Raw genomic sequence first — 27,888 nt, 5'->3', positions numbered from 1 at the left:
CACAATATTCACATACAATGGTCAAATCAAATGAAAAATAAACTAAACCAAACAAACATTCAGTACTGGGAAAAAACAGTGGTCTTAATATGATCGACTCCCAAATAAATCTGCCAAAACACAATTACACATTTAAATACACCTACATTTACATTAAAACATACACTTCAAAGTACATTTCAATGAATTATACTTTATAAAACCTTAAAACAAGATATTCAATTACCTCCACGATGTTTCCTAAATCCAACTGAATACATCATGTCCCGTTAAGCAACCATGCTGCGTAATTTATTACTACAATAGAATACACAAAACACATTGTTACAAACAAACACACCACCGTTTATGGCGTTGAATAAAATCGACCAACCTACCCTGATGTCATCAACTACACGAACGAGGGGAAACCAAAGTACGAGGCGTAAAGCTCTAAATCAACAACCATGGTATTAGGTCTGTTGCTACAATAAAAACAAAACATTCGTTCTAAAACAACCCACGTTCTGCTCATTGCATTTAACAAATTTAAGCAACCTACCCGGGTATTGTCAGCCACATACACAGGAAAAAGCCACGATAAGAGATGTACTACTCCAAATCAAATGACCGAAATGCTGGATGTTTTTACTATAACAAAAACAAAACATACACACTCAAAAACATACCATATTCTATTTGTTACGCATAATAAATCAGTGACCTACCCAAGTAGTATCAGCAACACCGCAGACACGGGAGAGAACACACCATGTACTCTGTGCCGTTGCTCTCCACACTCACACCAGTACAACGCCAAACAACCATGTGCGAGATGCCCAGTATCGCGCCATACACAGTTTAACTGATTAGAACGGAAGTTACGCAACACACATTCTTCCGTGATGTCATGCAAAAATACACAACCCACTACATATACAATCGTTTTGCTTTTTTATTGATCATATCAATGTGAGTTACTTTTATGTAATGCAATATGACGTTTATTATTTGTATCTTGGTATTGTAGTTAGCTATAGGACATTTTTCAAATATAAGCAGTTTATTCAGTGTAGTGAAGCCTCTCACAACATCCATTAAAAAAACGGCCTCTGGTTGACCAGTTTTTTTCCAAACTTTAACTCTTATACAATAAGAATATATATTTACCAAATCGCCTAATCTTCATTTTCATCATTATTGTTTTGTTTGAATATCAGATATTCGATATAAAGATTGATTACATACAGGAAGTTTTTTAAGAAAAAAAAAAAAACGCAGCACACGTCGTGCTTGTCGTCACATAATCTGACCAATGAGAATAAAGTGTGTCGTCATCAAGGCTTTCGCAGCCGAATTTGAGCAACTGCGGGATGCACTTTTTTCCAGGGGTTTCAGTACAGCGTAATCGATATTGCGTCACCAGGCAGGCGTGGCCTATTTGAGAATTTGCATAGGTCACCAATCATGCGCAGTTAGGGAAAAGCAATTTGCTTTAAATACCTCCACTATTGCAGGGCTTTCGTGCACTTCATATTCATATACAGTATCATGAAATACCTGTCCACGTTCGCAGGGGTTTCGTGCACTTCATAATTATATTCATATACAGTATCTTGAAATACCTGTCCACGATCGTTTATATTCATATACAGTGTCTTGAAATACCTGTCCAAGATCGCAGGGGTTTCGTGCACTTCATATTTATATTCATATACAGTATCTTGAAATACCTGTCCAAGATCGCAGGGGTTTCGTGCACTTCATAATTATATGCATATACAATATCTTGAAATACCTGTCCACGAACGCAGGGGTTTCGTGCACTTCATAATTATATGCATACAGTGTCTTGAAATACCTGTCCACGAACGCAGGGGTTTCGTGCACTTCATAATTATATGCATACAGTGTCTTGAAATACCTGTCCACGAACGCAGGGGTTTCGTGCACTTCATAATTATATTCATATACAATATCTTGAAATACCTGGCCACGGGTTTCGTGCACTTCATAATTATATGCATACAGTGTCTTGAAATACCTGTCCACGAACGCAGGGGTTTCGTGCACTTCATAATTATATGCATACAGTGTCTTGAAATACCTGTCCACGAACGCAGGGGTTTCGTGCACTTCATAATTATATGCATACAGTGTCTTGAAATACCTGTCCACGATCGCAGGGGTTTCGTGCACTTCATAATTATATTCATACAGTGTCTTGAAATACCTGTCCACGAACGCAGGGGTTTCGTGCACTTCATAATTATATGCATATTGAAATACCTGTCCACGATCGCAGGGGTTTCGTGCACTTCATAATTATATTCATACAGTGTCTTGAAATACCTGTCCACGATCGCAGGGGTTTCGTGCACTTCATAATTATATTCATATACAATATCTTGAAATACCTGGCCAAGATCGCAGGGTTTTCGTGCACTTCATAATTATATTCATATACAGTATTTTGAAATACCTGTCCACAATCACAGGGGTTTCGTGCCCTTCATATTTATATTCATATAACGTTACAGTGTCTTGAAATAACGTTACCTGTCCACGATACCGTTGTAAACCATGATTTATTTTCGTAAATAGACGCTACACGTTTTACATTTCTATAACGGCTGTTTATTTCTTTTCGAAAATCGTTTAAATTTAAGATTTTAAAACATAAAAATAACCTGTATGACTGTGTTGTCCTTCATTATCCATCAGTGCTGATCCTAGGTTTTGAAATGCCCGCGCAAAAAAACTGACTTACTGAGCATGATCGGTGACCTCTCTTAATAATTTTTTTTTAGAAAGGGGCGTTTTCCCAACGCCCTCAGGGACGCCCATTTTACGTCGTGGTAATGAAACCCCTGGAATTTAGTAGGTGCGTTCGACTTCATGCAGCGCCGCAAGAAATCGGCTGCCGCCTTACAAAACAATGCATTCTGGTAAGATCATTTGTCCGACTTTGATCGGCGCTGCAGCCGCCTTTCGATCACGTGTGCCATCAAAGTACCGTGAGAGCAAAACGAGAGCAGTCGCAGAGGTCAGGCGCTGCAGCTGCTTAAAATCGGCTGCGAAAGCCTTGATGACGACACACTTTACTCTCATTGGTCAGATTATGTGACGACAAGCACGACGTGTGCTGCGTGTTTTTTCTTAAATAAGTTCCTGTATGGAATCAATCTTTATATCGAATATCTAATATTCAAACAAAACATTATTGATGAAAATGAAGATTAGGCGATATGGTAAATATATATTCTTATTGTATAAGAGTAAAGTTTGGGGGGAAAAAACTGGTCAACCAGAGGCCGTTTTTTTTTTAATGGATGCTGTGAGAGGCTTCACTACACTGAATAAACTGCTTATATTTGAAAAATGTCCTATAGCTAACTACAAAACCAAGATGCAAATAATAAACGTCATATTGCATTACATTAAAGTAACTCACATACTTGATATGATCAACAAAAAAAGCAAAACGATTGTAAAGAATAAATGATAGGGAAACGTTTTTCTTTTATTTATTTATCTTATGTAGTTTCATTTCTTCTTTATTCCTTTTTTTTTTTTTGTATGTTTGGAATACAGTTTCATCCTCTATAAGTGTCCGACTTGACTGCCGTCTCTTTACTCCTCCCCCGACTGCAAGCGGCTGCTCTCGCCAGCCGGCGGCAGGCTAGTGTAGTGCATCTCGAACGCACCTAGTGAGTCCCGAGCAACTGCAGCGCCTGACCTCTGCGGCTGGTCTCGTTTTGCTCTCACGGTACTTTGATGGAACACGTGATCGAAAGGCGGCTGCAGCGCCGATCAAAGTCGGACAAATGATCTTACCAGAATGCATTGTTTTGTAAGGCGGCAGCCGATTTCTGGCTGCGCCGCATGAAGTCGAACGCACCTCTAGTCTCTCTTGTTCTTACTTTCACTTTCGCAGTTCCCTCCCATTGGTCCACGCCGCTCACCTGGTTCCCGTACTCCCGTGACGTCACTGGCCAGCCCACCAATTTCATCCGTGTTCCGCAGATAAAAGTGGAGTGAAGACGCCACTCGCGAGCTAGCCTTCGACTTCGTTTTTGTGTGTTCTTTGGTGTGATAGTGAATCTATGTAGCCTGTGTTTCATATTGTACATATCCCATTTGCCCAGTATCCCATCTCCATTCGTTTACCTCTAGTCGATTGTCTCATTCCGAGGTTGGAGAAAGGGACAGGTAAGGAAGTCGCGCGACATACATTGTGCACACGCAGGTATTTCACTATATTGTATTAAACACACTAGTTTAGGGGCGTGCTCCACCCGCTGTAATTTTGTTTTCTGTATTAGTCAGTATAGGGCAGGTAGTGCGTCACGGACGCGAAGACTCCTTTTCATTTCGTGGTTTTCTTTTTGTAGATAGTTAAGTGGCTGGTAATACTAGGTAGATTGTTTTTGTTTTGTTTATTTCTTTGCTTTGGATGCCGCCCGTCTCCATTCTCCAATTCTCTTCCGTGTATCACATCTGTCTGTTGTGTTTTCTTGTGGCCATATAATGTAAATATTTATATATATTATTCACCTTTACTTCTTTTCTCATTTTGTAAATATCTCTCAAGTTCCCACATTGTGTAAATAAAAGAGCACTATTGGCAGCAGAAGGGGTTCAGAAAAAAAAAGGCAGCTAGCAGCAGGAAGTACCTGCCATTGACAGCCGGAAGCCAGTTACTGGCATTCGGAGGGTAGGAGGGACCTGCCACTTGGTGACAGCCAATCAGCATCGACCAACTTGGCAGCAACCAATCATATGCAACTATGACAGACACCAATGGCAGTGTTTGTTGGAGCGGTACATTTTGAAATTAATGATCGGAGTAATGAATAATTGTTGCCTCGTATGTTTGATTTTAATTTTTATGTTAGCGAACGACAATGTAACTGTCTACTATAGTTAATCGTTAATCTTAGTATGTTAGTGGGCTATAATTAACTTAAAAAATTTAGTTTACTATTAAAAATTAACATGATCAAATAATCTGACATCATACAAAGCCCGTTACGAATTTAAAGGCTTTATTAAACAACCGCAACAATGTTGTTTCTTGAAATACTACAAATGTAAATCTGAACCTTCATAACACAGCTTAAATTATTACAAAATAAAGGTAATAAGCCCGTGTACGTGAGTTGTTGTTGTTGTTGTTTTCTTCCCCTCCGAGCGACAGCTGACGTCCGGTTTTAGTGGCAGGTACTGTCAGCCACTTCCTGCTGACAACTGCCGATTTTTCGCTGAACCCCCTCTCATTGGCAGTACAGAACGTCTCTGGATTTACTCCTCACCTGGTGCGATGTGTGTTGTGCAGATGTGTGTTTCTGCCAACTTAATGTTACTTCCCTTTTCCCCTCGATTGACCACCTAGGGTCGTAACACCACCAAGACTGGCAAGATAGCGGAGGAGCTAGCTAATTTATTTATGACATTCAGGTGAATTTTTAACTTTGCATGATTCAGAAACAGATTATTAACAGAATTAGAATTAGATTGTTTGCAGACAACTGTAAGAAGTCATAGTATGAATTGCCTCGACTGTGCCCCGAGGTTAAGTGATTATGGCATGCACACAACATTGTCAATCTCATCAGAGATGAACGTCTTGACAAGATGTATTCTATCATCATAAAGAAGTACCTTAAAAGATACTTTATCAGCTTCAATTTGAAGAAGTCCAAATAACTACTGCTTTCGTAAAATTTGATTTACAATTTAGAGTTTTTTTCTTTGTGAGTTATTTAAGTATTTACAATAGAAAGTTATTCATTTGAAAAATGTTTTACTGAAGAAATGGTGACCCAAAATACTGAATCTACCGTCTATAGCAATGACCACCATCAGAATATGGAGCTATTTAACACTTAGATTTTTTTTTAAGTGTTTGCTCTGCATTTGTGTAATGGATATTTTTTGTCCATATAGGAACAAAGTGATGTAAATACGAGACGGGCCCTCGTCCTTCGTGCACTTCCTGTGTACCTGCGTGAAAATGCCTCCAAGTTCTTCAGGACCTGTAACGTAAGTGTACTGGCCTCACTATCAATCCCTTTACCTAGCTATTTAGTCAACTTAAACATATGACATCACTCAAAGAACTCTAGGAGAACAAGGGGGGTATTCCAGAAAGTAGGTTATGTGAGAACTCTTGAGTTATCCATTCCAGAGGGCTATTCCAGAAAGTAGGTTCAACAAACTCTGAGCCTAAGCCTGAACTCTGAGTTGACTTACCCTGTGAAGTGAAACTCTTGAGTTTTCAGTTCAGGACCCTCTGTCAGACGAGGTGGAGGTGAGCACCACTTCATGTTGATCTACTCAGCAGTATGTTAGGACACAGATGTATGTTAAACAGCATCTGTTGGTGGTAAAAGCTACTACAATTTAAAATATCTACTGAATAAACATTTACTTTGTTTAATATGTAAAATAAAAACCAAAGTGAGGAGCCAACTTGAGAATGTTTTTATATTTCATTTTCAGCCAATTTCAATTAAATAAAATAGCCTAAAATTAAATTAAATAAAACATTGAACAACATACTCAGGGTCGACTTACCTAACTCAGATCAGCTGTTCTGGAACTGAAAACTCAAAGAGTTTCACTTCACAGGGTAAGTCAACTCAGACTTCAGGTTTAGGCTCAGAGTTTGTTGAACCTCCTTTTGGAATACCCCCCAGGACCTGTTTATGAAGTTCACTTCAGTTGTTGTTCTACAAACTGACATGTAGAAATTAGAGATGCAACAATACCATTTTCTCAAAACCGATCCGATACCAGGCCGATATCAGTGGGGGTATTTTACCTTCAAAACTAAAAAATGTATACAATTCACTTTGTCATTAAGATTTATTTGTTTTAGGTAAAGCAAGAAATGCCAAATCTGCTTGCACATTGTTGGATAAAAAAGGGTGAAAAAAGAGATACATGCATGAGTGTAATCAAATTCATAAATTCATATTAAGATTAATGTTTTAAAAATAACATTTTGACAACAGAAATATTACAGATATAAATAACTGAACTGATCTGCCAGTGGAGGCAAGACACTGATTTAATTACTGAATCATTTCATTCATTTGATTCGTTTGAACGGATGGTTCATTCAGGAATAAAGCAAGTGACTCTCTGTTTGAATGGGAAATTGAATCATTTCACTAGATTAGTTTAAAAACGCACGTTTATTCTTAAACGAAACACCGCTGTGTTTGAATTGAGGTATGCAGCGGCTCAGTTGTGACTTGTTTCAGATTACTTTTGACGATGAAATAGAGCAAAATCAGGCAATAGTGTTATAGTCAGACAATGCAAGTCATTTAATAATAACTTATTTATTTAACTGCTGTATTAAACAATCGCAAAGTCCTTGTGTTCTTTTGCGTGATGCTTCTGAAGACACTTGATTAAATTTGTGGTGTTGTAATTCGAAACACTACTTCCACCTCTTGAAACTTTGGCTTTGCAAATATTACAATTTGCAGTGCTACTAGCTGCTGTATCAAGAGTAAAATATTTCCAAATCAGGGACATGTTTACCGCGCTGAGGTAGATTTTGCATGTAAAAGTTTCCTCTGAACTCGCCTGTCACACTCACGTCACATGTGGTTTTGTAAGCAGCGCATTAGCATGATTTGTGTCCTTGAGGGGCTGAACTCATTCTTGTATTATTTGTGTTTTATAGTCAACAGATGGTCCAGACCTCTGTGACACTTTGGTGGCTCTCCTGACAGTCGTCACGGATGACACTACTGATGCGTCCTTCTTCAGCCCTGAGAGCATCTGTATTGTTGTGGAGGTTGAAATACTTGTGAGTGGTCTCACAAATCTGGCTGACTCATTTCTCCTGCTCTTTGGGTACATCTATGCACTAGACCTACAGTACCCAAAGAATCTCAAACTTACATTCACATTTATCCAAAAAGTTGTGATGTGTCTTGAGGACAACAAACCACTGAAAGGGCGTCTACTGACGCTGAAGAATAATTTGTTCAGTGAGTGAATCATTCAGAATGGATTATTTGTTGAGCTGAGTATTGAGGACTTTTTTTTTTTCCTCTTTACAAATGTAATCATTTGCCTCTTCTACCTCAGATTTAGGATGTGACAATGTTTGCCTGTTCTACCTCAGATTTAAGATGTGACACTCTTTGCCTCTTCTACCTCAGATTTAAGATGTGACACTCTTTGCCTCTTCTACGTCAGATTTAAGATGTGACAATGTTTGCCTGTTCTACCTCAGAATTAATACATTGTTGTAAAATGTATCGATTGACAATCAATGACATATTGCCAAGCTTAAGTTTTTTGGACTGAATAACGTGGGAAACGACTGTTCAATTCATGCACTATACATGTTTAATGTTCTGTTGCCTAATGCCTACCTTGATGCACTACCTTGATGTTGCCAGTTGAAGTACGGCACAGTGGAAACCAGTACTTATTTGAATGTATTTTTAAAAAGTGTGTTTTTAAACGTTTTTAAACAGTGTTAAATGGTTCCACATTCTAATGGTTGTCATTGCTGTTGAGGATGGATTCTACTTAGAATCTTATTGATTTTTTTCATGAATCCTTTGAGTTTTTATTATAATGTGAGCTGTAGACCCAAAGTACTGAATCTACCCTCTGTAACAATGATCAATACCAGAATATGGAACTATTAACACTTAATGTACTTTAAATTTTTTTTTTGTTTTTATGGAATCATTTTCCTTTTGTTTTAATTTATGACAAGCACTTTGTTTTGACTGAGCTCCTTTGATTCGTGCCTTTTAAAAAGCACATTGTGTTGAATAAAAAAAGTTGTTAAATTGTCACTGTGGTGTCACTTTCATGTTTTCTAACATTATTAGCTGATTATAATTGTGTAGTGGGCCAACAGTAGTATTTCAGTTTAGAATTTATTTTTGAGTGCAATTCCCACATTTTGAGTAGAAAAATATTGAAAATTGAGTGTATTTTCCACATTATGAGTTTAAAAATATTGAAAATTTTGAGTGAATTACTCCCCAATTATAAGTTGAGGAATATCAATATTTATAAGATAACATTGAGATAATTTAAGGCAACTGTAAGTGTAATTTTTTTTATGTAAACTTAAAACATTTAAACATCACTAAAATATTTTTGTGTAATCTGTTACGAAATAATTTAAGTTCTGTGAACTTATTAGGGTTTACAGTGGTAGTAAAAATTATGTTGTAGAGCTCTGTAATTAAAATGAATGGAAGTCAATGGAGACATATGACTAGTAAAAATAATTTGAGTTCTCTAATTGGAATTGTTACTAGTAAGAATTTAATTAGAGAGCTCTCTAATTGGCATTGTTACTAGTAAGAATGAAATTATAGAGCTCTCTAATTCAATTCTTGCTAGTAAAAATGCAATTACGACGAATAACACTTTTATTTTATTTTTTTTATTATTTTATTTATTTTACTTTTAGTTTATTTTAGGCTAAAACGGCTTGCCATAGTAGATGCTTTCCGGATCAAGAGATCTAACAGACATTTTGCGCTCTCTGGGTTTGGATAAAAGCACCTGCTAAATAACTACATGTAAATATAAATAAATAAATAACCCGTTATTATTTTATAAATATTGTTTACTAGTTATAATAATTAATATACTTAATTTACTTAAGGAATTTAAAGTTTGAAGAAGTCATAGGCTACAGTTAGCTCACTTACAACGTGAAATCAAGCCTCAATGGGATCCCATAATTTATTCATAACATAGAAAATAGTTTTGTTGCAGATTATAATAACGTTAATTTCTATTGTGACTTCGTTTATTTGTACTTGTATAATTTGATTTGTTTTCTATCTATCTATCTATCTATCTATCTATCTATCTATCTATCTATCTATCTATCTATCTATCTATCTATCTATCTATCTATCTATCTATGCGGGCAAGGTACAGCATTTAGAGATGTCACAATAGTATTTGCCATTAAACATGCTGAAATTGGCTTTACAGTGGAAATTAGATAATGAAACAAAATCTAAAACGATGAAAATATAATGCACACAATATTACTGTTTAGACCAGTGAATTCTGTTATTGTATTGATTACATTATTAAAATAACATTATTAATACTTTTATCATGGATATATACAGAAACACATCTAAAATGAGCCTAGTTAAATATTTTCACATGGCGTGTAGTCCAGATTGTAACGCTACACGACACCCCATATGTCACGCCCTCTCCCACTTACCGCGATCTGCACACTCAAGAACACTGCACTCTCCACTGAAAGCTGTGCGCACGCATGTAAGGGAGCTGTCCACAAACTTTGGTAAGTCCAAGTAGTTTTTTGTCTAGATTTTAAATTATTATGCATTTTGAAGTGTTTCTGATATGTAAAAATGTATCTTTGGAGTATGCAATCGATTTACGTAGCCTAAGCATTCATTAACTGTTATTTCTTGGCAAACTGTTGTAGAGGCTACACATTTTACACTAAATGTTAAACTTGCAAATGTTATTCCTTTTAGTGTTAGTGACATCTGATGCATTAATTCAACTGAAATGAAAACAAAACGCATATAATCCTTTGCAAGAACATGCTGATTGACTTGTTATAGGCTAACTTGTAATAAACGGACTGTTCATAGATATATAAATATAGAAAATGGGAATGGAAGAGAATAGAGATGGAGGTATTGCTGAAGGGGAAGCTATGGAGCCAGAGGACCAGAAAGGAACCACGGAAATGAGACCCGAGGCCAGGGAGAAATGGGCCAACAAGACTGAGTTCCTGCTGTCAATGGCTGGAGAGATTATCGGCCTGGGGAACGTGTGGCGCTTCCCTTACCTGTGCTACAAAAATGGAGGAGGTAAGAGAAATTTTGAAGTTTGAAGTTGAAAAGCAGGACTGTTGGAGAAGAAGTGTAACACTGAATAAAAGAAAGAAAGAAAAAAAGAAGTAAGCCTGGGGCGTTCAAACCTCTGCACAGAGATGGATTTGACCTTTAAGATTCAGCACATCAGAACTGAAGCCCATGATTTCAACTCAATCAATAGAGCACTGTGTTCTTCTGCAATGCTCAGAACCAATTTTTGTTACACATCATGGCTCTCTTCCCCCAAGCACATGCTGACATGACCTTTTTTTTCTTTAGTGCTTACTTTTACAATAGCTCTTACTTGGGTTTAGGGGTTTATTCAAATCCCCATGCCAATAAGTTAAACTTTGCCAGGGAACTTATCCTATTATATTTGTAGTTTTGTATTATATTTTCACCACTATTTGCTTAGATTGCAGCTCTGCACACCTAGGTTTTTAAGTTTATGCATTTGCTACCGTTTACCCTCAAGCTCCTTATTCAAATGTGATCAAGCGAAGCTACAGTATAGCATTGCTTATTGGTATTGCTGTGTTCTGTTAAAGATAATGGAGACAAGATGTTCACCTTATCTAAGGTGAACATGACTAAAACTAAATGATTCCTATTATGGTCTCTCCAGGTGTTTTCTTCATCCCTTATTTCATCTTCCTTTTATTTTGTGGAATCCCAATATTCTTCCTTGAGACGGCGTTAGGTCAATACACCAGTGAAGGAGGCATCACTGCATGGAGAAAAATCTGTCCTATGTTTGAAGGTGACTTATGTTTTCATAAATGGATCATGCATTGAATTGCTGGAATTAAGTGTACTGCAGTTTTATAGTTTATTGTTGAAGAAAGTGTATTACTTTGTGTATTTCTCACACAGATTATTTTTTGTTCACAGGTGTAGGTGTTGCCTCCCAAGTTATAGTGATTTATCTGAATATATATTACATTGTGGTCCTGGCCTGGGCTCTGTTTTATCTATTCAACTCATTCTGGAGTACTCTACCTTGGACTTCCTGTGACAATTATTGGAACACAGGTGTGGTTTAATGTATTATCTAATGTATTCATAAACTGTATTTATATAGGCTTAAGACACTGAATAACTGTCAGGCAATTTCAGACTTGCCCAGTGGAAGCTTTGTATCTGAACAATATCAATAACTTTTTCTTGTTTCCTGCTATTTTTTTTGTTGTTTTTTTTAACTTTTGGTTTGTAGCTCATCCTGCAACATTTATGCTACTGATATGCATAATACTCATGTGTGACATGTTGAGGAGAATTAGCACTTTTCTAAATTATCAGACAATTTTATTTATTTATTTTTTAAATGAAAGACTGTTTCCGCAACGGCGTAAAAATAAAATAGTAAAGGTTTTAGTAAAACAGAGAAATAAAAATTTAGTTTGCTGGAATTATGAAATATGAAGTCACATTGAAGTATATATAAGGAAACTGTCACATTTGAGATAGAGGAGAAGATCTGGGTCCAAATGCAGGGAAGGAGTTTTAATATAAATAAACAAACAAAACACAAACAAAAGGCCAACACGGCACAACACAACTTGAATATAATACAAAATAAACAGAACTGAAACACGGTCAAGAACAGGATCCGGGAACACACAGACAGACTTGAAGACACACGAAGACAATGCAGCCAGAATGAGCAGTGAGACATGAGAGTTCTTATAGACCAGATAATAGTGAGCAGGTGTGAGTGTAATCAGTGCTAATGACAAGACAGGAGTGAACAATCAGGGAAGTGCAGTGCAAGGGGAACAGCGACCTCAGGTGGCTGAGGGAAACCCCACAGCCCAGATCATGACAGAAACATTTAAAAAATAAAGTTGGAATTGTGCAAAACAAGGTCACATTATGAGATGTAAAGTTGCAGAGAAATAAAGTTTCAATTACAAGCAATAAAGTCACAATTACAAGTTACAATCACAAAAAATACAGTCACTATCATGTAAATTACGCTTAATTATAAGATACATTACAAAATTGCTAATACAAAAAATAGTCGCAATCATGTGAAATAACGTTGCAATTGTGCGAAAAAAAGTTGCAGTTACAAGAAATGAAGTCGCAGCAAGAATTAAAGTCGCAATTAATTACAGTTTTACGAGAAATGCAATTGTAAAATATACTCAAAATTACAAGAAATAAAATTGCTATGAGAATCAAAAGTGCTACTGTGAAAAAATATATACACATAATAATATATAAGCATACAAAGTCACAATTACAAGAAATTAAGGCACAATTACGAGAAATAAAGTTGCAACTGTAATATATTAAGTTACAATAACTAAAGTCACAATTATGAGAAAAAAATATAAAATTGACTATACAAAAAATTGTCGCAATCATGTGAAATAACGTTGCGATTGTGAGATAAAAGTTGCAGTTACAAGAAATGAAGTCGCAGCAAGAAATAAAGTCACAGTTTACGAGAAATGCAATTGTAAGGTATACTCAAAATTACAAAAAATAAAATTGCTATAAGAAAAAGGTGCTTCTGTGAAAATATATATACACATAATAATATATAAGCATACAAAGTCACAATTATAAGAAAGTTGCAACTAAAAAAATAAAGGTGCTATTGCGAGAAAAAAGTTGCAATTGTGACAAAGTTGCAACTACAAGCACAAAAGGTGCAATTATGATACATAAAATGGTAAGATATAAAATTGCAATTACAAGAGATAATGCCAGTTCACGAGAATGCAACTGTAATATATACTCACAATTACAAGAGAGAAAATTGCAATGAGAATTAAAAGTGCTTTTGCGAAAAAAATAAATAGATAATATATAAACATACAAAGTCACAATTACAAGAAATTAAGGCACAATTACAATAAAGTTGCAACTGTGAGATATAAAGTGGCAATTAAAAGAAATAAAGTCACAGTTGCAAGAACTAAAGATGCAATTATGAGAAATAAAGTTGTAACTGTAATATATAAAGTTACAATTACAAGGAATAAAGTTACAGTTACAATAAATAATGTCACAGTTAGAAATACATTTGCAGTTGTAAGATATACTCACAATTACAGTAAATAAAATTGCGATAAGAAATAAAGGCGCTATTGCGAAAAAATTGTAGTTGTGACTTAAAGTTGCAACTACAAGCACAAAAGGTGCAATTATAATACATAAAATTGTAAGATATAAAATTGCAATTACAAGAAATAAAGTCCCAGTTTATGAGAAATGCAATTGTAATAAATGCTCACAATTTTGTAAAAAATATATACATAGTAATATATAAACATACAAAGTCACAATTACAAGAAATTAAGGCACAGTTACAGTAAATAATGTTGCAGCTGTGAGATATAAAGTGGCAATTACAAGAAATAAAGTCACAGTTGCAAGAACTAAAGTTGCAATTATAAAAAATAAAGTTGTAATTTTGAGATATAGTTACATAAAATTGTAAGATATAAAATTGCAATTACAAAAAATAATGTCAGTTTACGAGAAATGCAACTGTAATATATACTCACAATTACAAGAGAGAAAATTGCAATAAGAATTAAAAGAGCTTTTAAAATATACATTATATTATATAAACACAAAGTCACATTTACAAGAAATTAAGGCACAATTACGATAAACAAAGTTGTGAGATACTGTAAGATATAAAGTGGCAATTACAAGAAATAAAGTCACAGATGCAAGAACTAAAGTTGCAATTATTAGTTACAAAATAACGTCACAGTTAGAAATACATTTGCAATTGTAAGCTATACTCAGAATTACAATAAATACGATTGCGATAAGAAATAAAGGTGCTATTGTAATTACTTGTACAATTACAAGTAATAAAGTCACAGTTACCTTTTTTTTACTCTGGGGCAGAAACAGGCTTTCATTTTTTTACCTGCTTGATATACATACATACAAACAAACATAAATAAATAAATGTCACTTTCTTCAGAAAATTTAATAAATATTGTTAATCAGTACAGTATTCTAAACAATGGCAATGATTTCTGCAGTTATTTGCTAAAATATAGATTTAACCATATATATTATACATATTAAAAATAATAATGTTGCAAATACAAATTCATCCCAGATAAATTTTGAGCTCACTTTTCCCATTTTATCCGCAGTGAATTGCCACAATATAAGTGTAACCTACACAGGTGTACACAGACCTGACGCTGACTGGTCTTTCCTCTACAACGAAACAGATAAATATAACAACCACAGCATGAGGTAACCTCACTTAACAACAAAGTACAAAACCAAAACACTTTGGTTGTTCTCCCAGATGTTTACAGGGTCATGGAAGATGTCCTTTGCATTTGGATTCAGGCTTTGAATGATTGCAAACACATTTGTTGGAAAAGTCATCTAAACAAAGACCCTTTTGTAATGCGTTTAGAAAGAATTATTTATTCTTTGTTTGGACTCACTTAAAAGGAAACTGAATAGAATACAGACAGATGCGGGTGTATTTGAATAAAGCCTAATAATAGAGATTTTTAACATTTCTAAATTCTATTAATGTATGTTCTAAATATGTAATAATATATAACTATACAACATATTATAAGCTTTGTATTGTTCTCTTAATGTGCTGCTGAAAGAAAATAGCTTAAAGCATTTATTCCAAGACCAATTAAAACATCTTAAATCAGCTAACATCAGCAAACCAGTTAAGGTTTGTTTACACTATTTCAGAATAGAAAGATGAGCTTTTAGTATATGTGACATATAACACAGAAACAGCTGCTTTTGTTTGTAAAGAATGCTCTTGAAAAGCTTTGGTGAACTTCCACTCTCCTTATGTCTTTCATCAGTTTTCGAAATGAATCCGAATGGCCAACTTTTAAAGTGATCTCCCCAGAACAAGACTACTGGTTGTAAGTTACATCATTTGCTACTTAAACAGGTTACAGTCATACAGTGTCAGGCAGCAGTAGCTACTTATTAAAACAATTGCACATTTTCTATTTGAACAATGTGAAAATTGCTTTAGAGTCAGTCAGCTACTTTTGAAGTGATTTGGTAATGTCAGAAAACTTAAATCATTTTGGGTTAGCTCTCTTCCAAGTCCTGGACTACAAAGTGAGATAACCCTTCCCCTAAAAGGGTGGGAAAAAATGAGAAACATCCAACATCTGTGAGACAATGACTTTTAATGTTTCATCAGGCAGACAAGGGATATTGAGAAATCTGGGCTGAACCACAGAGCCAGTAAACTCAATGAAAACAACATGTTTATAGTTTGTGCAGTTTCTTAAACTAAAACCCACAACACTAAATTACGGCAGAGATACATCTGAATCTAGCTTGGGTTTTCTGTGTTTATTGGACAAGGCTAGAGTCTTAAACTTAAAACTAGAGTCTTGGTATGCATGGATCTGAAATGAAAATGTGTTGTTCATAATATCTCTGTATTAATGTTTACCTTCAGCCATCGTATGTTGCGGGTGGCAAACAGTGGTGGTCTGGGGAGTGTAAATGCTGATCTTGCCATGTGTCTTCTTTTGGCTTGGGTCATCTGTTATTTCTGCATCTTTAAAGGAGTCAAGACCACAGGCAAGGTCAGCTGATACTCATGCACATCTGTCTGCAAGTGAAATAATAAAGAGTAAACAATGTCATAATTGTATTATTCTACAAACACTGTAAAAACCCATAGACTTGCACTGAGCCAGATCTGAGCACCAGAATCTATGCAGTCTTTTGAGCAACCATTCATAACACACTAGCAACCACCTTGCAATGCTTACAGTCATTCAAAACATTTCAAAAGCATCCAACAATGTAATATCACACTAAAAACCATATGCTTCTATATACATTTCTGCAACACTGTAACTACGGACCTTACGGCACGTTTCAAAGTGAAATGTCCATAGAGTTGCGCTAAAACACACGTTCAATACGTGACGGTGGCACATTTTTATTAGGTTGGTACGGTCATGTATTGCTGCTGTTTTATTACGCTGCTTGAGGTACATATTACAGCTGTTCAGAATTCAAATATCCAAGGAGTGTCATTAAAAGTTAATGCTGTATCATATGTATTGGAAATATCCCCTACACCAAACCCAACCCTAAACCTGTTTTGTCGAACCGTAGTTTCACGGGTTTTGTACCAGAGTCTTCATCACTCAAGTACAATGCTGTATCGTGTGAGCTACCAAGCAAACCCACTAAATCAGAAAACTCATGCATATGTGACGACAATGTTCAAAAGTATCCGTTTTCAAATCACGCAGGATTGTTTAGAAGCCATAATATAATAATCTGCAAGTAACTGTTTAGAAATTAGGCTTTATTAATCAAAACTCTGTGTGCAAATCTTATTTTGCAAGAAAAGGAATAAACGTTTTACTGTCTCTAGTATTTATTTCAACTGGAAACTGCAGTGATTGCATACATAGATTGTACATTTTGGCATGTGGATCACATAACCAGCTTCATATAAGGTTTTTCTGATGTAGTAAACTTGCTCAGTAGCTCACCTGGTACAGCTGGTACTGGTAGAAGCTAAAATGACAAGGTTGCTTCATAAATTGCTTTTTTTATGTATTATGTTATTTTCAAACACTGTTAACCTTTTAGCACCAGCATCGGATTTCAATTTTTAAACTGCCGTGATACATACAACAACCAGTGTAATAAAATGCTGTCAGTCTCATGTTCATCTGTTTCAGATAAAACTAAACATGCTTTTAGCACCATTGTACATTTCAACATGCAAGAAGCAACATAAATTTTCAGAAATGTCACCACAGTCATGTTTGTCCAAAGAGGCTGTGTTGTTTTCTAAATATCTATTTAAACACATTAAAAACATTTTTAAGACATGCAAATGCTCTGAAAAATATATTTTCCACACAAACACCTCACAACACCTTATTATAATTGCAGTTAGTTTTGTATATTCAAGCCCCTCTCACTTATTTTGCTAAAAAAATGTAGTGTGAACTTGAAAAAATGCTAAAAAAACAACCAGAAATATCTACATAAGAAGAAAACATAAGAAAAGACTGTAAGTAACAACATATTCCCTGATTGAGCTGGTTTAAGCTGGTTCTTAGCAGGTAATGAGCTGGTTCTTAGCTGGTTATAAGCTGGATATGAGCTGGTCCTGAGCCGGAGCTATAGTAGTCAACATTTGAAGTGGATCAAAAAAGTTCATCAATGTAGACAGGAACAGGTATTGTTTTGGTTTTAGGAAAATGTTGATGAAAGGTTTTAATCCACTTCAAATGTTGATTACTGTAGTTGCTTAGGACCAGCTCAGGACCATCTTAAACCAACTATGACCAACTAAGGATCAGCTTAAACCAGCTCAGACCAGCTGCCATGCTCTTTTTTTTTAAACGGGGTTTTCAAGACAAAATGTACATGGAGCTTGTTTGTGAAAAATGTGCCGCTGCGATGTTGGAATTTCCTAATGGTTGCTTAGAACATGGCTAAGTGGTTAATAGCTTATGTACTAATGGATAATTGTCTGTAATTTTTTTGCATGTGGCTGCTAGTATATGGGAATCTCTGCTGAAAGATTGGGATGAGATGTGAATATTTCCGAAAAGTCAACTAACATGATATGTATGTGTTGTTTGTCAATGTTCTGCAGGTTGTGTACTTCACTGCTACATTCCCCTACTTAATGCTGTTCATCCTTTTCATCAGAGGAGTGACTCTGCCAGGAGCTGGAACTGGAATTGCTTATTATCTATATCCTGATATCAGTAAGCTCTCTAATCCTGATGTAAGTGCACACAATCCCTACTTGCCATTTTGCATGATATCTGTCCTTAATAGTATTTGATAATGGAATGAGTGTGTCCAAAATATAGCATGCTGAAAGTATGCCAAAGAAACCAGGATGATCTACTATTTCTCATGGATCCAGTGCAGATCCATGTACAACCCTACTGAGAAAAACAGTAGAAACCATCACAGAAATGCTTATGGTTTCCACTACAAATACCATTACAAACCATCAACTTGTAACCATTAAAACTATTAAAAAAATGGTTTTCTGTGTGTTTTGAGACATATTCCATTAGAATTCAGTGGTTTTAACAAGCCACCAATAGAAGGCATCCAGTTACTAGTAAAGACCAATAGGCACCATTACAATTTCCATTAAAACCAGTACAATTTTAATTATAACCAGTAAAACTTGCAAATTCTGTGATGGTTTCTATTGTTTTTCTCAGCAGGGCACTTTAACAAGTTACAGTTCAACAAAGCACCTGATGGTTTCAAGACGCAATTTTATGGAGTGGATATATATTTCCCTGATCTCTAAAAAGCAGGCGGTTGGATGGGAGTGGGATTTAGAAAAATAAATAGGCAAAAATGGAAGATGCAGAAAGATGTTTTAGATGTAGATCACACTTTATTTTCTTCACACTTTAAGATTACGAAAACAAACATTTTCAGTTTTGAATGACATGCACATTTTGGAATAATTTGGAATAATCACAATACGACCACACTGTAAAAAGTTTTCACCAGTTTCAACTTAAAAACTTAAGTTTAGCAGCTGCCTTAAAATTTTAAGATAAATCAACTTAAGTCATTTCAACTCACAAGTCATTTCAACTCCTGCCACTTACAGCGGTTTTGCCTGGTTGGCCTTAGAAATGAAGAAACAAAGCCCCCACTCTGTGTTTGTTGTTTTTTAATCTAATGAATTCATGTTTATACTATTTGCTGTTTTGTAGCTTTGGGCATTAGAATTAATTTCAGGATAGAATTGAATTAATAGAATTGACTGGTCATGCATCCAGGGTGTCTGGCTGTGGCCCGAGACTTTGAGATAGGCTCTCTCTCTCCCCTGTTGAAAAAACCAGCATATGGTGGTTAAGTAGGTTTTGATGCTGGGATGCTGGTTTTAGCAGGTTTATGCTGGTCCTTTGCTGGTTAATGCTGGTCCTTTGCTGGTTTACAGTATGCTGGTCCTTAGCTGGTCATGTTCCTGGTCAAGTTCTAGTTCCTATTTGGTTGTTGGAGTACATGATTTTTTTTAGGCTTCTGATTGGCCAGCATAGCTTTTAGGATTATATCGCCACCTGTTGCTTTGGCATGCTCTTGACAGCGCTTCAAGCATGTTTTTGCATTTTCATGTGGATTCGATTCGAAGGAAGAAAACTGTGAACTAGGCCCATTTTGATTAGTTTCCTAGGTTACTCATTGGTTATTTAATTATGCTCATCTGCCCTTGCTTGGTTGTTCCTTTATATATATAGTTGAGGTCAAAAGTTTACATCCCCCTTTCAGAATCTGCAAAATGTTAATTATTTTACCAAAATAAAAGTGATGATACAAAATGCATGTTATTGTTTATTTGGTACTGACCTGAATAAGATCTTTCACATAAAAGATGTTTACATATAGTCCGCAAGAGCCGTTCAAAAGTTTACATCCCCTTGATTCTTAATACTGTGTGCTTACCTAAATGATCCACAACTGTGTTTTTTGTTTAGGGATAGTTGTTCTTGAGTCCCTTGTTTGTCCTGAACAGTTAAACTGCCTGCTGTTCTTCAGAAAATCCTTTAGGTACCACAAATTATTTTCTTTTTCTTTTTTTTTTTAGCATTTTTGTGAATTTAAACCCTTTCCAACAAAGACTGTATGATTTTGAGATCCATCTTTTCACACTGAGGACAACTGAGAGACTCATATTTTAAAGTGTTCAAATACACACAAATGCTGGAAAATTAAAGACTAAGAACACAGTATTAGGAATCAAGGGGATGTAAACTTTTGAACAGGGTCATTTTTATAAATTAAAATATTATTTTCTCTTGTGGACTAAATTTAAACATCTTTGATGTGAAATATCTTATTAGATCCAGCCTAAAATCTACCTTCCTGTAACCAACTGTGACATATGTACTATGTTCTAGTCCAGTTTTTATTTGACCCAGAACACACATTTTATATCTGTTTAGCAACAGTACTCACTCAAGAAGTTCAGTGGTTTTTAGGGGGCATCTTAAAGACATTTTTTGGAAGAAGATCATATTAACAATTTCACCACTGTTTGAGAGCTCAGTGAGAACACAATGACCTTAAGGGAGGTGTTAGATGATGCCTTCTTGTTAAACAGTGCATCTATTGGTGTCACTGTAAGACCGCTATAACAAATTATATTTAGCAGAATTTGTTTTGTTGTATCTTTGTTCTGTTGATTATTTTCTTTCCTACTTTCCCTTACCTTACAGGAAGTGTGTATAAATATATAGACATACAGGGTTTCATGTATATACAACCTTGGAAAAGTGGATAAACACTAGCATTACGAAACTGAATTGGAGGATGTCAACCCTCTAACCCTGCTTATAGCAACCAGATGTGCAGACTAGAGGCCCTTTCAAGGAGTGCATTGCTCCAACTGGTGCAAACAAAACTGGATGTCTACAGTAAATTCAAATAAATTCTATTTTGCATTTGTATCTCTTTTCTTGCAGGTATGGCGTGATGCAGGCACTCAGGTGTTCTTCTCATACGCTGTGTGTCAAGGAGTCCTAACAGCGCTGGGCAGTTATAACAAATACAACAATGACTGCTACAAGTCAGTAACCCCAGTATCTCTGACCATTGAAAAATTTCACAGTTTTTAGCATTAGCATTATCAATTATTGTTATTTCCATATTATATGTTCCATAGGGACTGTATAGCACTCTGTGTTCTCAACAGCTCCACCAGCATCTTTGCTGGATTTGTCGTCTTTTCTATTCTGGGGTTCATGGCCCATCAATTAGGTTTACCCATGGAAGACATAGCATCATCAGGTAAATATTGTTATGATGAGACTATATAAGCTGTCTAAATGTAATATGCACTGCATTATTTATGGGTATGGAGCCCCTAAGGGGACATGGTGATGGAACAAAATATGAGATGTGAGGAAAAATTATATTTCAGTGCTATTGCGTTTGCTTGCAAAATGACTGCGTTCCCCCAAGAAACTTTGCGTTCTTTCATAAAACATTTGTGTTTTCTCACAAAAGTAACATCCGTGTTCTCTCACAAAACAAATGTTATGTCCACTCACAAAACATTCTCCCATCTCATTTTCTATTATTCCCACATGCCCTTAAACATATGTGGACACTGCCTTTTAATTAATGGGTTACAGATGCTGTTTTCAATCTTCTTGAACAAACAATTACAGTGCAATGAGGCGTATCAAAGAGCCCAGTGAAAAAAAAAAAAATAGTGTTTAAAGACCTGAACACTTGTAAGGATGAATTGGTAAACCATGCAGTGTATCATAGTTTCTTGCTATGTGGCTATCCACCACAAGAGAGCATCTCAGGCCAACACTTGTGGCCTATGTACGGCTGAATGGGACTTTGGACACAACATAATGTATAAATAATGTCTAAAATGTAATTTATGAATAAAATCATTCAGATAACTTGTTTAAAAAATAAATAAAAAATAAAATCAAGGTTATGCAACTATATTTTAAACATTTATTTATTATATAAAGAGTTATGTAAAATTTAATTTGTGAGTAAAATATTTCAGATAACCTTTTAAAAGTTAAAAAAAATAATTTTATTATTAAATCACATGCATTAAAGGTTATGCAACAATAATTCAAAACTATTTTATTTTATTTTGCAGGGCCTGGATTAGCTTTCATAGCATATCCTAGAGCCCTCTCTCTGCTACCTGGACCCCAGTTCTGGTCTGTTCTTTTCTTTTTTATGGTACTTCTTCTGGGTCTTGACAGCCAGGTATGGTTGTTCAGCATCACATAGTATATATAACATGATATTTTATGATATTTGTCCTTGAGTCTTTAGGTTTTGTTGAGTGAGGCTTTATATGTATGTCTTTTGCAGTTTGTGTGTGTGGAGAGTTTAGCCACAGCTCTCTCAGACTTATATCCTGGAGTTCTAAGGAAGCGGCGAGAGCTTTTGGTGTTGGCAATCGCTGTCATCTGCTTCTTACTGGGCCTGCCGTTCATCACAAAGGTATAGAGAAAAAGAAAATAGATAGATATTTGATATTAGATGCTTTTTAACTTTACTGCATGCTATATTTTAGGGAGGATTCCATCTGTTTACTGTGATGGACACTTATGGACCGAGTGGAACTAACTTGCTCTTTATCGCCTGCTTTGAGACAATCGTTGTTGCATGGGTGTATGGTAAGAGAAATTTCCAGTATTATCGTGTTTCTATTTGACATATTATTAAAGTAAAATGGATTTTGAATAATGCTTGACATTGACTCATTTAAACTCCATCCAACCCATTAAATAAAACTAGTTAATCTACCTGACGAAACATTCTTTACAGTGTATATCAAAAAAGTTTTAATACAATAAATTGTTTAAACTTACAGCAAATGATTACTATGTAATTGCCATGTATTATATAATTATTACTATGTAATTACATTGTAAAATAACTGCTCATAAAATGTGATTCAATTATGGATAATTATTGAACATATACATATTCTTAAACTAGTTTAAGGTGATTGAACTCGTTTAGTTTGCTAGTCAAAAAACTGATTTTGTGTATAATAACTGCAATAAAACATATTTTCAAAATGGGAGAAAGGTAAACAAGAAAAAAAATGTCACGCAAATGGCTGGTTTGCAGGTGCAAACCGTTTCTATGACAACATTGAGGATATGATAGGATACGCACCATTCCCTGTGCTGAAGTACTGCTGGCTCTTCATTACCCCTCTCATCTGTGCCGTGAGTTCACATTTTGTCTCTCTAGCACACTCTCCCTCTTCTGTAACTGTTTATTGTTCTAAAATTTGCATTGTTTTCTCATTAGTTCACCAGTGATTGTTTCATGTTTCATTGACCATCCAGCTATGCATCCACTCCCTCAATACATTCATTAACCTGTGCAGTTTATCGTTCATGGTTTAGAGCTTTTTGGAGCTTTTGTCTCTTTATTTTTGCAGATTTTTTACCACTTTAAAAAGCAAAGTGTAACTGCTTAAAATAGATATTAATTTAGAATTACTAATTTAGCAGAACATTTTCTATTGCTTCTATAAGCAATTTACAAATGAAGAATACAATGATTCAGCCCATGTTGCAGAGCTCAGGCTCTTTAAGGTCTTTAAAGTACACCAACATGGTGCGCATACTGTAGTAGTATATTTTATGTGGTATTATGCATTTTGTTTTGTAAATTCATTTTCAAATTGACATTCAAATTGATGGTTACTCATCAAATTGAGTAACTGTTTTGAAAGTACATGAATTTGTCTCTTTCTTCCCCCTCAGGCTACTCTGCTGTATAACCTGCTGGGTAGTAAATCTGTGTCTGCAGCTGATCAATTTGTGCCGGACTGGAGTTACAAGTTGGCACCTCTCCTCACAGTCATTCCTATGGTCTGCATCCCAATCTACTTGTTTGTCTCTTTAGGAAGGGTGAGTGAAACCCATCAATCCATCCAACCCATTCGTTCATCATTTAGTCAGGCATTCATACAGCCTATCCCAGTCAGTTCCAACTGTCACAGCATCTGTCCTCCATTCTTAAATAACAATACTGACTTTTTACCATTTAACACATAATTATGTTTTATAAATAATGTATAATAAAAAAGAACCCATCATTTTTAAATAGCAGAATTATTTTTTTCTCATTTATTTCTCAATAGTGATTTCTAAAAAAATGTTCAATAAAAAAGTTAATAATCATGAACTAAACCATCCAGTATAATCAGAATACTGCAACATTGATAAAAAAAGCAGTGTACAACTTTGAATGATTGATGGTTCTTTGTTAGGGATTGTGGGTAATGTAGTTCTTCACTATGAATTGTAATAACAATGTCAGCAAATTTATTGTACAACTAATGTCTCAATCTCCTTTCCATCTCCTCAGGGTCGTGACATCATCACCCCCTCTAGTGACCTGAAGCAGCTCCGACCAAACAGTCCTCGTCTCATACTGTTTAATCGTATAATCATTAAACCTCAGAGATCTCAGCACATTCAGAAAGATGGGGAAGAGAAAGCAAACACGGAACACACCGGAGTTTGAGAAGGCAGGATGGTGGTTTTATTTTAGGTTATTATATATAGAACCTTATATAAAATAATATCTTTGAATTGTAATATAAAGTAATATCACAGATTACTTGACAAAACATTTTACTGCCGTCTATTAGCTTGCTCACATAAAAATAATTATCACTCAGGATGTCAAATGAACAAAATTAGACTCAATCAATATGAATAATTAAAGGGATAGTTCACCCAGAAATTAAAATTTGCTGTTCATTTACTCACCCTCAAGCCATCCAAGACTAACAAGGTGACTTTTTTTTCTGGAGTAGAATGGTAAAGAAGAATTTTAGCTGAAATTGTAGGCTGATTCATAAAAAAACGTTAGTGGATTCCCGTTTTTTATTTTTTTTTAAAAAGCATATCAAGAAATTCAAAATGAATACCCATGGCTACTTATGATATTTTGAGGTTTTATGAAGTGAAAATGACTGGTCTGTGCAAGAAACTGATTATTTACATCATTATTACCTGTAATACCTGAAGCCTAAAGCCAGGCTCACACTACAGGATTTTTAGCCCAATTTTGCGCCGATTTTCCCCTCCCAAGAATCGGTCCCGATATTCGGTGCACATTATCTGGTAATGTGAGGCGTTCACAGATCAAATCTTCCACAGTTCAGGGACAATTTGAGGAACTGGAGTGCAGAATGAGTTGGCAAAAACCAACATCATAGAATCATATACACCGGTATTTTGGCTCATTTCGAGTGGAGCGACTGTAAACTGTTTCAGATGGTTTAGTCCGATTAGTGAATTGTTCAACAAAGACTAGTGAACCAGCTCTGGATTACAGGTGATAATGTTTTAAATAATGTTCTGTTTCTTCCATAGACCGATTGTTTTGCTTCATAAGACATCAATGTATCATTAGAAGCCGCTGGTAGTAATTTTGGGCCTTGATATACTTTTTTATTAGTCTTAAACACGGGCAGCCATTCATTCAAAGGACCATAGTTTCAGCTAAAATTCTTCTTTACTATTTTACTTAAGAAAAAAAGTCACCTACATCTTCCATGTCCTAAGGGTGGGTAAATTAACAGTACATTTTCATTTTTGGTAGGTCTATCCCATTAGGATGTCCAATCCTGCTCCTGGAGGACCACTGTCCTGCATAGTTTAGCTTCAAATCCAAAAAAACACACCTGAACCAGCTGATCAAGGTCTTACTAGGCATACTTGAAACATCTAAGCAGGTGTGTTGAGTCAAGTTAAAGCTAAATTCTGCAGGACATTGGCCTCTAGGACCGCATATGGACAACCCTGCTTTAAGGGTACTAAGTTTTTTTTTTTTTTATAAATCTTCATTCTTCAACATTCTCAGGAGAATGAGGAGTATGAGTTCAAATTGAGGGATTGTACAGCTGAGGAAATAATAATAATAAAAAAAAAAAATTAAAAAAAAACATTTTAGCTATTAGCAACTCAGTTTTACAGTGGTGGCCAAAATTGTTAGAACACTAGTATTTTCACCAGCTAAACATGGTTTTAAGCCAGTTATTTCTATCTTTTGCTGTAGTGTGTCAGTAGAAAATATCAGTTTTGCCCTATAGGTGCACTTGCGCATAGTTTTTTTTTTTTTTTCAGGTAGCATTGCAGGTAGGTCTCTTGAACATCTTGCCACAGTTCTTCTGGATTAAGTCTGTCTCAGTTTGTTTTGTTTTTTCATGCCAGTCCAGACAGACTGGATGATGATAAAATCAGATCTGTGGAGCACTGGCTATTGTCAGGCAAAATTAATGTTTGGAAATGTAAACTGATACTTCCTACTGACACTATAGTAAAAGATATATATATATAAAAAAAGACTTAAAACCATTTTTAGCTGGTGAGAATTCTAGTGTTCTAATACTTTTGGCCACCACTGTACTGTATATATGAAATGTATGACATAACTATGATTATTTGTCTTTTACTTTCTTTTTTTCATCCCTTATGGTTAGTGTAGCAAAACCATGGTTAATTTGTGGGTACAGTTAATTTTCATAAGGGTTATGAAACCACAGAATCTTTACTTTTTATATCTTTAGCTAGACTCCTCTATACCACTTTTCTATCCCATTTCTGTAATATAATGTAGTTTTTGTTATATCTTGTGAGATTAAAATATACTGTTCTTTCTTCTCTCTTTCTTCATCGGTTTTACCCTCAAATATATTTTTCTAAATTTGGTTCAAATTGTCATTTTTTTTGTTACTATGTGATACCTTACTATTACATTATGTGCCCAGAAGTAAGTGGACTTCTAATTTACAACTCTAAAACAGATATGATCTACTAAGAGACATTTTAAATGCAGGTGCACAATCAAGATATTGCTTATATATTTATAAAATCATAATTCCTGAACTGGGAGTTCAATCTCTCTTTCTCTTCCAGTCAATTTTTAGATGTTCTAATCTGAGCCTCTCATCCATGTAATCTGAAGGGACATTCAATTAACAGATAACGTCATGTGATGGCTTTAGGGTCTATCACTGTCTGTCATAGCAAAAGAGGGCGGGTTTAAAAGTAGAGTATGCTCTGGGGAGCCAATTAGGGAACGGCTCTCAAAGAAAGGACTGTCTAGGATGTTTCAGACAAACCAATTTCTGGACATTGTGAGGAGTTCCTATAGGGTTAATTTTCAACCTTACCGGTCAATATTTTGACACTGTTGTGTTATTGTAGAATTGGCATTCCAGCATTTATTGATAGTCCAAAAATAATTAAATGCTATTCACATCAGCTTACCTTATTTAAATAGCAATTCATACAATTCAGATTGCTTCAAAGCAACTTTGCAGGGATAAACAGGAAAATAATGATTCAATGATGCAAACAAAGATCAATTCTGCTGTAAAGCATTGTCAGCTGTCTGTTCAGCTAAGGTCAGTTTAGTATTGATTCAGTTCAGTTTTTTAGTACAATAGTAGTACACAAATGACACCTAATATAAAGGAGAACAATAAGATTATACAATACACTGATCGCTCTGG

General features: G+C 35.3%; 1 protein-coding gene and 1 long non-coding RNA gene across 2 annotated transcripts; both read left to right on the top strand.

The window, feature by feature from the left end:
• Nucleotides 1-4,019: 4,019 nt before the first annotated feature.
• LOC141334182 (uncharacterized) lies at nucleotides 4,020-8,623 on the top strand. The gene is made up of 3 exons (XR_012355499.1): nucleotides 4,020-4,191; nucleotides 5,929-6,024; nucleotides 7,682-8,623. It is a non-coding gene; the product is annotated as an uncharacterized lncRNA (long non-coding RNA).
• A 1,637-nt stretch (nucleotides 8,624-10,260) lies between these two features.
• Nucleotides 10,261-27,031, top strand: LOC141333793 (sodium- and chloride-dependent GABA transporter 2-like). The gene is made up of 16 exons (XM_073838936.1): nucleotides 10,261-10,306; nucleotides 10,626-10,847; nucleotides 11,479-11,613; nucleotides 11,745-11,885; nucleotides 14,984-15,089; nucleotides 15,677-15,739; nucleotides 16,294-16,423; nucleotides 18,472-18,606; nucleotides 21,320-21,423; nucleotides 21,520-21,644; nucleotides 22,486-22,598; nucleotides 22,707-22,838; nucleotides 22,912-23,014; nucleotides 23,475-23,575; nucleotides 24,122-24,268; nucleotides 24,729-27,031. Exons 2-16 carry the CDS (start codon nucleotides 10,643-10,645, stop codon nucleotides 24,885-24,887), a joined length of 1,899 nt encoding a protein of 632 aa, XP_073695037.1. The 5' UTR covers nucleotides 10,261-10,306; nucleotides 10,626-10,642; the 3' UTR covers nucleotides 24,888-27,031.
• The last annotated feature ends 857 nt before the right edge of the window (nucleotides 27,032-27,888 follow it).

This window comes from Garra rufa, chromosome 4, assembly GCF_049309525.1.
Source record: "Garra rufa chromosome 4, GarRuf1.0, whole genome shotgun sequence".
In the NCBI taxonomy this organism is placed as follows: Eukaryota; Metazoa; Chordata; class Actinopteri; order Cypriniformes; family Cyprinidae; genus Garra; species Garra rufa.
This window is presented reverse-complemented; position numbering and strand designations above follow the sequence as displayed.

Bases quoted from the DNA above. Each gene is read 5' to 3' on its own strand.
- LOC141333793 (XM_073838936.1), top strand. From the start codon at position 10,643: ATGGGAATGGAAGAGAATAGAGATGGAGGTATTGCTGAAGGGGAAGCT. The intron at 21,424-21,519 runs GTCAGTAACCCC...TATGTTCCATAG, and splicing joins TACAACAATGACTGCTACAA to GGACTGTATAGCACTCTGTG. The intron at 23,576-24,121 runs GTGAGTTCACAT...CTTCCCCCTCAG, and splicing joins TTACCCCTCTCATCTGTGCC to GCTACTCTGCTGTATAACCT.